At 37.2% G+C, this 15,056-nt stretch overlaps 1 protein-coding gene across 3 annotated transcripts in view; it reads left to right on the forward strand.

Moving 5' to 3' along the window:
* The window catches only part of LOC306874893 (NHS-like protein 2), a gene marked incomplete at its 5' end in the record, with an annotated part of 82,660 nt that overhangs the window by 60,911 nt on the left and 6,693 nt on the right, over positions 1 to 15,056 (forward strand). For 2 of the 3 annotated variants that reach the window (XM_079425210.1, XM_079425211.1), the window contains one exon: positions 7,019 to 7,171. In XM_079425210.1, the coding sequence (XP_079281336.1) occupies positions 7,019 to 7,171 (153 nt within the window). Of the gene's footprint in view, positions 1 to 7,018; positions 7,172 to 12,402; positions 12,546 to 13,040; positions 13,231 to 14,698; positions 14,837 to 15,056 lie in introns of all 3 variants that reach the window. The other variant, XM_079425209.1, reaches the window with a different exon arrangement.

Here is a 15,056-nt window from a genome sequence, read left to right on the forward strand (position 1 = left end):
AGGACCAAGTTCTTACTGATGCGGTCTGGAACTTCATTAAAAAAATGTATCCACTCTTTCCTAATGTTTTTCAAATGTCTTCGGATCCGCTTTCATTATTTACACTACATGCACAAATCGGTGGGCGGGGCTAAACAGGCAGCAATGTAGAAGCAGGCGTCGGTCTTCTTCTGTGGAGGCGGTGTTTAGCCACACTATTACATCATAGAGTAGAACATTCCTCAAGCGGTCGTTTTGGCAGACTGGCTTCATTATAAACTCTTTTTAGACTAACGAGAATGTTTTGAGTTCTGAAACTTACAGGATGCTTTTATAGTACAATGGCTTCTTATACAGTATGTCAAAAGATCAAGGGAATTTACATTTCTCGATTCATCATGATTGCTTTAAAGGCTAATTCACACTGCACTGACAGATGTCGACCAATGATGACAATTACCAGCTTACATTACGTCACTTCTCAGACATTCCACGACAAACCATGACTGAACATGCACAGACCAGCAGCAACAGATGCCAGCAGGGGAAACACTACAAAATCCAACAAAACCCAACTTACACTGGACATCATCTGTCAATGCAGTGTGAATTAGCCTTTAAAAAATTAGTTTTTAGATGTCTGGAAACAGATAGAAACTTTGATGACTTGTACATTTTTGTCCAATAAATCACTGTCTTATATGAGTGTAAATACCACCTGCCTCCTCCTAGCAATAGCAAGTATCAAATCATGGTTTGTTCTGTTTTAATTTGTCTCTCGCACATAATGTCCTTTCATTGACTGAGAATGAATTGGCTGAAATGTATTCATTTTGAAAGTGTCTTCATTGCTTTCGTCCATTGTAAAAGCTGTCAAGTGTAGTTTTGCTAGGAAAAGGAAAGACTGGCAAAGCCAGAGTCTATGGCATGTCCCGCCCATCTTACTATTTCAATAAGAAATGCATCAACACAGGAAAGAAAAGAGAGCTCAGGCTTTAACTGTAGTAGAAAATAAGAATTTTTCACTCTGCTTACAGCTTCTCCATCAGACTATACAGTTACCATGGAGAGAAAGACAACAGAGAGACATATTATTTCCATAAATATGAGCTGTGTCCATGTAGGTTGTGAGTCTGGCTTACACTTTATGTGTTGAGTTCACACTTGGATCGTAGGTTTCAACCCTCAGCTGAATATTTCCATGTAGATGTGGCAGCTGAGAGCAGATGTTAGTGTTTTCATCATTAGCTGATCGATTTAATTAATTGAGCGGCTGTTTTATACGATCACTGTGAGGTCTGAGATTGGTTTTGCTCCGTACACACCATCTGCTGTTGTAAATCACGTTCATTCACTGCAGTGTTTTGCAGCTTTTTATTGGTGCTTGTCCATGTGTGGTGGTGATGTTGTCATGAACCTTTCCTTATCTCTATCGGACATTTTTGAGTAACAGATCACTATCGCCTTCCGTTAGGTGCTGCTGTGTATGTTCTCTATGTGCACCCAGTAAAACACCCATCAAGGGCTCTAGTCCTGCTTGACGGTGTGGAAAGGCTTCAATCTCACACATCAGTGAAAGGAGAGGAAAAGATTGGGTGAAGGGCAGAAAGAGTTTGGATTGGGATTCATGCCACTACAATTATCCTGTGAGAGTAATTGCTTTTGGCAGCACTCTCTGAGGGACACTGACACAATTTTACAAGTGTGTTCTTTACTCATATTGGATCTGTGCAAGCTTTTATCAGCATGTTTCCATAACACTTTAGATTAGGGAACACAACTTTACTAAGAGTTTTCCCTGAATAAACTGCTTATAGTCAGTAAGGTAGTTGTTAAGTTTAGGTATTGGGTTGAATTAAAGGGATCTAGAACATGGTCAGGCAGAATAAGGCAGTAATATGTAGCCAATAAGTGCTAATAAACAGCCAGTATACTAGTAATATGCATACTAATAAGCTACTAATTAATAGTGAGAACTGGACCTTAAAATAAAGTGTTACCCATGTTTCAAAACACGGCGCTTACATTTCAATACCCATGTCAAGCTATGGATAAAAATATGAGAATATCTGAAGAAAACGGGAATCACTCATCAAAGCAGTGTCGACTGAGTAAAGAATATTTTATGGAAGTGAATCTTAATTTTATGCACTAATTATTAGCTTATGTAAAAATAACCGAGGGGTCTTTGAGAGTGGAAGCATGCAACTCTTCAAAAAAAAAAAAAAAAACTGGCCTGAGAAAATAATTGACTATAAATAATTGACTCAAAATTAAACACTGTGCAGACCAGATTTAACTGTTCTTATCAAGCTTCTGTAGTGTGTTGTGAATGTGAAGGAAGAAGGACAACACACTAGTGAAAAGTCTTGTGAAATCTGATTACCTTGTCAATTATGCCCACCTGCCATGTTTTCTTCATTACTATAATTGGATGATTACACAGTCAATGTAATACTGAACACAGAGGTAGACTTTGCCTCTTGATTTCATCAATCCCCCTCATGCCACTGATATTGTGTGATCTTAAGTGATTTTGAAGGGTTAGCTCAGCCAAAAATGAAAACTGTCATCATTTACAAATATCATTTACAAATGCTTGACATGTCAATGCTCATTTCTCGTCAGAAGACTTGAATTGCTTGATTAATATATGTATTAATTTTACAGTGTTTTCTTACCTTCAGATGTGTCAAAGGTTTGGTGGAATGAATTTTCAATAAAGGGACAGAAATATCTCAGGTTTCATAAAAAAAAAGATCTTCATTTGTATTTCAAAAATGAACACAAGTCTAATGGGTTTAAATAAAAGCCCTCCTTTATTATAAACACAAAGCCTAAATCAATTTAAAGCAAAACTGGATGTCTTGATGTGCTTTGCCTTGCCTAACAAGCACAAACTGTGTTAAAATTGAATGTGGGGAAGATAAAAACTAAAACCCACAAAATAAAACATTTCTGCAAAAACTCACAGACCAGTAATTTCTAATTATGTTATTATGCAATCAAGGCTTTATACTTCACTTGTGTCCCAATGGCCATGTAAAACAGCAAACGTACATGTTCAAAAATAAGTTTGGTGTACCACAGTGTTGGGGTGGTTGTCTGGCACGGCCCTCCTGTACAACAGAAAATTCGAACTGAGCTGTGTACCTTCTTAAATTTTGATTGACTACATTGATGATGAATAGGCTGTTTGTCAAGTTAGTAATTGTAGATGTATGCTGTTTGTGTGTACACTTGTCAACACTTTGCATGTTTAACATTAATTGCATTATATAAGTTGCTTTGGAATATAAGTTGCAACACATTTCAAATTTTAAAAACATGACCTACAGTGTATTACAAAAAATGCACTAACAGATGACATAATATTAATTTTTTGGGAGAGCAATTTACATATATTCCTTTTCATGAGACTTATGTCTCATGAAAATATCAATTTTATCAGAAGTTCCCCTTTATATAAATAGTAGAAATATACAAAATGACATATTACAGAGTTTAAGAAGTTGATGATAAATATTTAAGTTCATATTGAAACATTTTTGAATATATTTTAGCCTGAAGCAAATTTTTATTGTGGTAGGTCTGAGCACAGACCGTCCTCTGAAACTCTAGAGGGAGGCATATGTGTGATTATTTCGAATTTTGTTTGGGAGGCTTTAGTTCCCAGTTCTTTTTAAGTTTCATCAGTTTATGTGATGTTGTTGTACTAGCAAACAAGTCTGACAAATATCCTCCGGATAGTTGCTCCACCATGACAGTGAGATGAGTTAAAACAAAATGCCTATAAATGTTGAAGTGGATAACAGCAGTAACATGGTTGTTTCTCCATGTTTCTCTTGGCTGTTGTCGTCTTTTAACTGGATATGCCACATAGAAGAACAAACAAACATGAGAAACGAATGCATTATTTAGAGTTTCTGGAGACAGGCCTAGTATCACCAAAATATACACATAAAAATATACTTTTAATCAACACATCGTGTTCATATGGCCTGCATGACATGATACACTTGCATGTGAGGAAGCCAAGTAGTTTCTCAAGTGGCCTCTGTCATTAGAGTCGTCATGTAAGGGTCTTGCTGCTGAGACCTCATGGCATGTTTAATGTGCTGTAGTTCAAAATCCAGCTCATGCAAGTTAATCAGCCACTAATGAAGGAGAGTACATTGGACTAATTAAGCGTAGCATGTATGGGACTGAGTACAGGGGAGTTCAGATGGTCAGCAGGAAATGGAAACATGGAAAGATTAGATTTTAGACATGAGACAGTTTCCGTAATCTTACCGTTGCACCACTAAAGACGTAATTAGGTGTTGTCTGTGGATTTATTGTATTTTATTGACATGAATATTACCCTGATCGGCCTGTAATGGTGAAGGGTCCAAAATCAAATGTAGGTTGTTTGAAATAAGGTATATTGAGTTTTTATTTTAAAAGTATTGTGTCTGATCCTGACAGAAGACTTAGTGTGAATGACTTCTAGAACAGGCTAACTAGTGGCTAACTACTGTAGTTGCACCGACTTTTCCTATCTTATTTAGCCATTCCCACACATCCCTCCTTTAAAGCCCCCTCTGTTTGTCCTGATGCTCAGCATGTTGACTTTGCTTTGAATTCCATCAATCTTTATGGTTTAAAAATCAGGCAGAGTTATGCAAGAGGAAGAAATAGCATATTAATTTCCTCTTGGAGAACTAGTGCTGAAGTTGTAATTAAGCGTGCTCAGTTAACCTCTCGGGAGATAAGCGAGCGTCCTTTTTCATCAGTGTCTTTTTCTGTCTCTCTGAAGTAAGCTTTAAATAAAGACATGTTGTTGGTGTTCAGGATTATAAAAGTCTTAAAAATGTATGAATCATTTTGCCCACACCATTACATTTAGACCTCACCATCTGACGTTTTTGCTAAGAGAGTATTATATTTTGTTATTTTTTCATTATGTAGATTATCAGTCACAATGAACACCCTAGTAAAAATTTATATATTTAAAATACATTTGTTTTGTACTAAGTTTAGTACAAATCTATTAACATTATTTACTGACATATCGCTCAAGACTTACTGATATAAAATACTGATATAAAATTATAATTAAACTTTATTTGGAGTACTACACAATGCACATATTAGGCCTAAATGTTTTAATGTCACTATTGATGAGTATTGTAAGATCTTTGAATAATATCGGTCTTTAAATGCAATATATTTAAAGTGTACCTGAAGTATACTTGCAATAGTTCCACTTTAGCACAATCAAATATACTTCAGTAGATCTTTAGTTGGACTTCAGCACTACTTCTGCACAATTAAAGTGCATTAAGTACAAAATTAGTTGTTCCAATTTAGCAGACTTTAAAGGGATAGTTCACCCCAAAAATGAAAATTTGATGTTTATCTGCTTACCCCAAAGGTATCCAAGATGTAGGTGACTTTGTTTCTTCAGTAGAACACAAACAAAGATTTGTTGAAGTCTGTCAGTCATATAATGTCAGTCAATGGTACTCACGGCTTTGAGAGAGAAAAAAAACATACACAGACAAAACCAAATTAAACCCTGCGGCTCGTGACGATACACTGAGGTCTAAAGACACGGAAAAATCGGTCTGTGCAAGAAACTGAACAGTATTTATATTGTTTTTTTTACCTCTGAGCCGTCGCACGGTCCAACTCTCCTGAACTCGTTCACAACAACTAGCATCTTCTTCTTCTTCTTGCTTTACGGCGGATCTCATACTTATAAGTGCATTACCACCACCTATCTCTCAAATGGACCATTGACACTCCTAATTGAGATTGTAGATGCACTTATGAGTCTGCGATCCGCCGTAAAGCAAGAAGAAGAAGATGCGTCACCCGCCGGCTGTTGTGTGAACGAGCTCAGGACAGTTGGACCGTGCGACGGCTCAGAGGTAAAAAAAACAATATAAATACTGTTCAGTTTCTTGCATAGCCTGATCGTTTCGTGTCTTTAGACCTCAGTGTATCGTCACGAGGCACAGGGTTTAATTTGGTTTTGTCAGTGTATGTTTTTTTTCTCTCAAAGCCGTGAGTACCATTGACTGATATTAGATGACTGAGAGACTACAAAGGTTTGAGTTAAAAATCTTTGTTTGTGTTCTACTGGAGAAAAAAAGTCATCTGCATCTTGGATGCCCTTGGGGTAAGCAGATAAACATTAAATCTTCATTTTTGGATGAACTATCCCTTTAAGCATACCAGTTTAGTATACCAAAATTACAATTGCAGGGTTTTTTTTATTACGTACATTAATATACAAATGTTTTTGTAGTATACTTAGCATGAAATAAATGTATTTCAAATACATGTTATTAGATTTATTTTTCACTAGGGCTGTCATCTCTTATTCTGATTCTTTTCATAGTTCAACAGTCACATGTAATATGTAATCAATATTTATCTGAGTAGTCAAATCTAACTGGTAAGACTGTAAAGGTAACTATAATGATAACTATATTAGCTTCCAAACCAATGGATGGCAATGTTCTGTTTATTATAAGCTTGTGCTGCAGTTGTCATGTGCAGCTTGAGATGTTTGCACTCTTTAAAGTCAGGTGGATTCTGACTGGCTGTCAATGTTTTTATTGTTCCACAGCTGGAAATTAGTTTTGAAAGTGATTCGAACTATATTGTTTCTCTGTATCCTGGACTCTCTTAGAATTGAGAGAGTCCAGGATACTTCTGAGATCTTGAGAGATCTTCTGTTGGGTGTCCAGCTCGAACTGCCAGATAGAAAAACATATTAGGGTTGTAATGAATTAATTGTTAACCCTTTGATTGCAAATTTAGTGTGTGGTTCATTTGGTCTGTTGGATGTTTCCACCTCTCTGCTGGCATAGTATGCATAGTATGTATAAAAACATATGTAAATTGTATTAGTTTATATTTATGTATCTTTTTCTCTCCCCTCCCTTCTTTCCGCATCTCTCTCTCTCTCCTTTTCTCTTGCTCTGACTTCCTCCTTCTATCTGCATCTCTTGTTCTTCTCCCCTCCCTCTGTCTCTCTCTCTGCCAGCCGCCACCAACTTGGACTCGGAGAGCAAACGAACGGCCCACTTCCAATCGTCATGGCAACAGCATGTGAATGTGTTCGGCTCGTGGAGTAGGCCGGAGTGTGTACAGGAACTGCACCAGGAGGCTCAGCTGAACCTACAGAGTCTGCTGCAAGGTAGGAGAGTCAGCTGCCGGCGCTTCGTCTGCGTGTTTCCATGCCACTAGAGGTTGTGTAGCCCAATCGTCCGCTTGCCTGGATCTGCCTATCATGTGTTTTCGTTTTGTTTTTGTGGGTGTGTGTTTTGCATCGCCTTGCATGCTGGCTGTCTGTGAATATCTTCCACTTCCATTCCCATTCTGTGTTTCCCAGAGAGGCACTATTTGTTTTTCTATTCCTCTGAGCATCCTCATGTTTTCCCTCCACTCGCCTCTCATCATTCCCCCTCTATTTCTGACTCATACTTTGTCCTTCTTTATGATCCATTAGATTCATTTCCATTTGCAGATAATAGGCTACACAGAGTCTCCCTTTCTCTTTCGTTTTTTTTTTCATTCGCTGAATGAATATGGTACACAATGCTTGTGGCTCCTGCCGCTGTGGGTGTGTGACTGTACATGGTTGAATTTCCATCTTTTATCTCTTTTTTGTTTGATGTCTGCTATTAATATATATCTGTGAGGTATGAGATGCTATTCCGGTTTAAGCTCCGCATAAGATCGACTGGGCAGCTGTTGCTTAAACAACAGTGAGTGGGTGGTCAGTGTTTACGAATGTGTGGCACTGTGCTATGTGCATAAACAGCAATTTGCCTTTGCATATGTCTGTCTGCCATTCAAGGTTGCAGCCAAATATCAAGACATGAGGGGGGGGCAAGAAAAGTTTAAGAATCTGTCGCTGAAAACCTGCTGATTAACCATTTATTCAAAATTTTGGGGAGATATGGCAGTTGCAGCCGGATAGAATATCTGCCATAGATATTTATTCCTTTCAATTTTAAGAACACTGAAATAAAAAAATAAAAAAACAGTTGATATCACAGTTTGTACAGTTGATATTAATAATATTATCAATTCTTGACATTATTCATATAAATAATATACAATGTTGCATTTACAATTAGTAGTATTTAGTTTACAATAGCTGTATTTGTTTAGTAAAAACGTTTGATTTAAATAATTGAAAGCAAACATATTTCACATTTAAAGTCTAAATAGAGAAAAATTTCATCAGATTTTCAAACGATTCAGTGTATAATGTCAATAGTACAGCAATGTACTACTGCTCTATCGCTCACACAAAAGTCTCTCTCAAACACTCTAGTTTTGTATTTGTAGAAAGTGAATCTGGCACCATAACACACTTGTAGCCAATCACCTGTAAGGGGCGTGCCTACTCGTGATGGGGGAGGTGTCTGTGTTGCTTAGCATAGTTGTGAATTTGGGGGTGGAGCTATCAGGATCGGAGTGTGGTCCTTTCAGGTAGGGGCATGTTTGTTTTAGAGATTCAAATACCAATAGTGTTTCTCAAAAATTGCATACTGCACCTTTAAAATCTTCCCTCACACGAAATTCCTGACCGCATGCATTTCTATTAAAATGATTTTGTCTGCAAATTTTGTCTGTGTCTTGTCCATATCTTTCACTTTCATACTCATATAATGTTAGCCAAATAAGGGGCCTGGCAACATTAAAGAGATTATGCGTCCATAGTTCTTAAGCTAATCAGTGACATTGTACTTATATCCCATCCCCCCATGCTTATAAATTATTTCTGTTCAGTTATGCACAAGAAATGTAGTAGAAATTCCCCATGCACCTGACTTAAGTTTAGCTGGGAGCATCTACTGGCAACACTAAACGTCTAGTGATACTCTAGCTCGTCTACTGCCGACACCCTACTGAGTCAGGCAATGTCTTTCCCCACTTTGAACACTATCACTTGGGACTAAGATCTCTAGTTTTCCACTGTACCTGCTGTGCGGCAGTAACCCGACAGACTCCAAACATACGTTATTAGTATTTTTGTCCATGTTTCATTATTGCAATGCTGCTAAAGGTTAGAACATTTCTGTTCCATAAAACATACTTAAAGATTAAAAATGGAAATGTTAGTTATCATTTATGATCAACTGATTTTATGATTAATTTGAAAATGATTACATTTAAAATTTCCTTCACAGAAACAAAGACCAAATGGAAAACAGACCAGACAAATTGACAAGAAAAGGGGCATTGTTGCTCTTGACCTCTTCCATTCCTCTACTGCATACACAAGACAAGGAGTGACCCATATTTAATAAATGGGTGGTTTTCAGTGAGCATCTTGTTAGGCGATGCTTTGAGGTCATTCATGACCACTCATTCACGCTTGAGTGGTTGGCATCTTGTCTAGGCGAGCCATTTGATTGGCTGATAAGAATGGAGATTTTTGAGTCCCATTAGTTTTACTGACTGGCCTAAGATCAGATCAGGGGAGGAGGGGAGAGTGTGTTTGAAATACCTTCATACACACACACACACACAGACACAGACATATATACACACTTACTCAGTCTTGCTGTTGCTTCTGGTTCTCGCTCCCATACATGATCTTTGAAGTTTTAATTTTGGTCTTTGAAGCCTACCTTTCCACAGAGGCTTGTATGAACCTACCAGTGTTTCGGTGAGTTCTGACTCTATCTAGTTTACTTTCTTCTCTCTTGGTTGGAACTTACTTTAGTATGAATTTCAAAGAATGCTTAGCTGCATCCATTGTAATTCTCACATTTTTCAAGTCTTTAAATTATCATAAGCAACTTTGCTGTGCTTTATTTATTACAATACCCTTCAAACGTTTGGGGTCAGTAAGATTTTTTAAAATACATGTTTTTAAAGAAGTGTCTTATGCTGAACAAAGCTTCATGTATTTGATAAGAAATACAGTAATGTTATGAAATATTATTACAATTAAAAATAACTTTTTATTTTCAATAAATTTAAAATGTAATATATTACTTTGATGGTAAATCTGAATTCTCAGCAGCCATTACTCCAGTCTTTACTGTCACGTGATCCTAAAATGAAAATCCTAAATCAGCATTCTAAAATGCTGATCTAATGCTCAAGAAACATTTCTTATTATTATCAGTGTTGAAAATAGTTTTGCAGATACATTTTTGGAATCTGTGATACTTTTATTTATTTATTTATTTATTAGAATTTTTGGACGAATAGAAAAGTTTTACAGTACAGTGTTTATTTGAAATATATATTTTTTGTAACTATGTAGATGCTTTTACTGTCAATTTGATTAATTTAATGACTCCTTAAAGTCTTTTTTTTTTTTTTTAAATCAAATGTAAATTCATATCCCAGTCACATTTTCTTTGTTAAATAAACATTTCTTACACTATCAGAAAAAGAAAATATATATATATTTTTACATTAACAATGTAATCAATATTTTATGTTTATTAAAGCCAAGTATGACTATCATCAAGTTAGCGTTTTTAAGCATTTTACATTTATTACAAAATAATAACTCAAGGCAGTAATAATTGAAACAGTATATTTTAAATGTGAACTCATGTTCAGCTATTCTTTTTTAATAGTTAACTTTTAACTATTTTTGAATTTTTCGTATCATCAGTCATCAAAGCTCAGTAAATATTGGTCACAGACACTGAGATTTACTTTAAATTATTTTAAGTCTTATTTTGACTTAAAGTGTTAGTTGTTTACTTACTTTTTAATTAGTCTTCCCATTAAAGCCATTATATTGTTCATTCAGACTGATTCGCGGACAGGGGAGGTGGGTTTTATCGCATGATCCAATCACAGCCAAACATAACCAGTGATATCCAATCATATCACGATGGAGGCATTGCCTCCTCTCATGTTTTTTCCCCCATTCATTCTCAATTACCCTCCACCAAACTCACCACACTTTTTAGGGGGTCTGTTAAAACTCAATGGGCTCAAGGGAGGCAGGAGAGACGAGGACTCCTGCTGTAACTTAAGCTGCTGGTGTTGCTGTTGGACAATGTTTCTTTATATACTTATATTACTTATACTTTATATACTATTTATATACTTTTTAATGTTATATTTTGTAATATTGGAATTGTTTTATTTTTGTGCTACAAATTTTTTTTCTCATCCAATATTTTGAGGAGGCAATGCCTCTCTTGCCTTCTCGGAGGAAACGCCCCTGTCTCTAATATAGCAGATCGTTTGGAAAAGTGAGGATAGTTATGTATATTAAAGAGGAAATTGCTCTGTGGTTTGTGTGTAGAATACTTTGCAAGTTGGCCTGTGTTTGCAGAAGTTGGTTCTTGCTACAGCGGCATGGAACTAATAGTCATAAAGCATTCTAAAATACAACTGTCTTCTTTATATTTCTCTTTGCTTTTCATGGGACTTTACACAGCAGATTGCATAGTTTGGTCCATCAGTCTTTGCAGTGCAAGTGTTTCCTTGAGTAACTTGGGGTCTAAGGCTAACTGAAGGATTGTCTCTCTGTGTATCTCATTAGTGTAGCGATTTGAAAGCCATCTGGTCAAGCATCATTCCTGGAATAGAACTGTATCCATTCAGTGTGATAAATAAAATGCCACCACATATTTAAATGTCGTGCGTGTGGCGGTGCAGGCTGTAGTTTTGCTGCAGTTTCAATCTTATTTTAGTGGAGGTTTAGGATTTCAACTGTGTGCTCTGTTCCAGCATGTGAAGAGGGCTCTACTCAACAAGGCTAAACTTGGGGCTTGGGGCTATTGTTGACTCCGGAGGTATGCCATTGTCTTAGACAGCCCGCCATTGCTAGGCAACCCCAAGTCTAAGAGTGTGGCATCCCGGAAAAAGAGGGATCAACTCTCCTAAACACCATCGCACACACAGACCATATTATTGAGGACCTCTAATAGAAAAAATATTTTATATACTAAGATGACATTCACTAATAACTTCCACTTAACCTAACCCAAGCAGTAATCCTGTTAACATTTTTAGATTTAAAGCGAAACATGATTTGCCCGATTTATGAGCCTTTCAACAACCTAAATGTCCTCACAAGGGAGTATTTGACATTTGAGGACATTTTAAAAAATTCGGCTCTCACTAGTATAGCCAAATGAGTGCCTACATACTGAACAGTAAAGGATAAAGACATAAATCCAGTGTTTAATTATGTGTGTTTTTGAGTATGTAGTGGGAGGGGAGAATGTTTTGGGGGATTAAAATGGCTACAAGAATGGGGTGGGGTCTTGTGAGGGGAGTCCTTGGAATGAATGTAATGGTAATCATTCTGTTTACAAGAGCCCTAGGGAACATCTCTGACGAAGAGGGAGAGAGATTTTATTAATTGATTTCAGTGTCTCCTAGAGCTGTTGCTAACTTTAAAACTAGCATGTTGTGTCTGTGTCAACTCAGATTTTGAGGAGCAGTTGTATGATAACAGAGTGACAGGACAGACATTCAGACACCCTTCCTCTCAGAGCTCAGAGGACACGTCAACGACCCTCAGCCGATCCCCTTCCTCACTCAACAACAAGAAGACGGAGTTCGTCTTTGTGGTAACTACTTGTATGCTGTCTTATTAGCTCTTTCTCTGATGAAACTAGTAATTTTGGTTTTTATTAAGTCCCTGGATTCTGACTTGTGTGCCACCAACAATACTCATTTGTTTTCTGTAAAGCATTAATGTTTTGTGTAAAGTTTGCAAATCTAATTAGATGTGGTTTGTCCCCTGAGTGAAAATAGCTACAGGCTTCTCTGTGTCGGTGGTTTTGAGAATGTAAATAAGCCATAATTTAAACATCCTGCCAAGAAATCTGCTAAAAAAGATTAAAACTCAATTCAGTGTTTGAACATAAAGAATATTAATTATTAAAACGAAAATAATCATTCACATTTACCAAGATGTAGTTGTAGAACGAACCTCAAAATCCATATTTAGAAATAAAGTGTTTAAATGAATACATCATTTGGGTAATAAAAAATCAATACAAAATTATAAATTAATCATATTGTTTTTTATTCATACTCTCATTTTATTTCTCTCTCTTTAGCCTGCAAATAAGCAGGTGTGTGAGGATGAGACCACAACATTAGGGGTCCGGGCACAGGACCCGACCCCCTGTGGTTTAGAGAAGTCACTTCTAGGCTGGAATGCATCATTGAATCCACCTGTTTCAGAGAAACCTCGCTGGTACCTGGGCCGACATACTCCAGCTCACCTTGTACCCATTGAGATCACAGGTTGGCATACTGTCATGTTGAGTGTATCTGTATACTTCTAAAGTTTTTTTAGAGTTTGGTGTGTTTGGAGGTGTCATTGATGTGTAATTTATGTTAAGAACCTTTCACAATTTATTAGCTGTTTGCTTTTTTGATTAAATGAGTCCATATAAAGTGGTGAGAATGTTTTGCTGTGTACAGCATAGACTGACAGAACAATAGTGTCACCTTACTAAGAAATGCAAACTAAATGGTCCTAGGTTGCCTGAACTAGTGTTGCATGTTTTAGATCTTGCAAATTTAATCACATTATCATCACCTTCATCATCACCACAGACAACCCTGTCTCTCAGTTCTTCTGCTCTCTTTCCAAAGAGTTCACAGATCAGATACGATTTCTTATGAATGTATTTAAAATGTTAAAGCATTTGCTCCTCTCTCTAGCTGTCATCCTGTTTTTTTTAAAGCAAGACATCACTTTCCCTCTCTATCTCAGCTGTCCCACACCCATCTTCCCCCTGACTACCTTCCTGCTCCCCTCTCTGTCCTGGACATTGTAGAGAGGTGGCTGTATCTGTTAACACAGATAATGCTGTGCTTAGGCAGCCTGGAGTCTGATTCCCAAAGTGGTGGTGCTCTTCACCCGCTAAAGATAATGAACAGGTAGCTGTTGCCATGGCAACATGCAGCTCTCCCTCCTTCGCTTAGCTAGGAGGTGCAGAAAAAGCTGCATAGAGTGAGAGACAGACAGAGAGTGAGTGAGAGAGAGAGAACTGTAGCGGATGGGTGGGAGTAACAGGGACAGAAAAAGAAAGGTTTTTTTCCACCTCTTTTTTGTTGGTATTTTCATGAATGAAGCCAGGTCACATGTTGGGAGGTAATTAGGTTTCGTTGGGAGAGATGTTTTCTGAGAGACAAAAGGGGTATCCATGTAAAGAACATAGTGAGAACTGGGTTTAATTAGAACATTATGTTCAGTTCTTTTCATCTTTGTGGAATGGTGGACCATTTAACATAGCACTCCCTCCTGCACCGGGTGTTTAAAATTATTAAACACCCAGTCAAAGCAGTTCTTGAAAACACATCAGCATTGTATTGTCCCACAGAAATGATAGAAAGTTACATAGATCTGCCATTGGGTAGTGCTTAGTCAATATCCAGAAGCTCTTGTTTTGATGTATTATCCAGTGTCCATTGTCTGATTTCATTTCTCCAGATCAATCAGGCACCATGATCAAGTCTCCAGCTAACCATCTATCTCATGTTGGCTATTGCTTTTATCCATAAAATATTTTTTTCATAAATGACCAAAATGTTTGTCATTGCCTTTACTCAAGTCTGATTAGGCAGTCATAGCTAATGTTTTTCAGCCTAATCCTAACATGTATTTAATAATATACCTTTTATACAATCGTTTTAAGGTAACCTAATTTATCTGACTTAAGACTGTCAGTTAGCCTGACAGCTGGTATCTCATATCTTGCCTCAGGCCAGTGCTTTGATAAGCACTCCGCACAGCGCAACGAACTGCGGGCCGCCTTTAGAACTGATTCAGGGGTCAACTCAAAGACCGTTCGCCGCCCGAGGAGTGTGGTTGCAGGCCCTGATGTCACGCTGCACTGCCAAGGTGACTAACAGGAAGTTAGGCAAGTTACTGACAGGGTCATAGAGTAAAGGAAATAAACAAGAAAAGGACAATGGGCACTGACCAATGATTTCCACCTAGAGTAATTTGTAAATCTAAAATCTAATGTTTGTTAGAGCCACACATAGGCTTTGACAAACTTGTTTTAGTTAACAATGTTCTGAATGATATCTTTTAGAATCTTTAAAAAAAAGTATCTAAG

This window comes from Barbus barbus (genome assembly GCF_936440315.1).
Source record: "Barbus barbus genome assembly, chromosome: 1".
In the NCBI taxonomy this organism is placed as follows: Eukaryota; Metazoa; Chordata; class Actinopteri; order Cypriniformes; family Cyprinidae; genus Barbus; species Barbus barbus.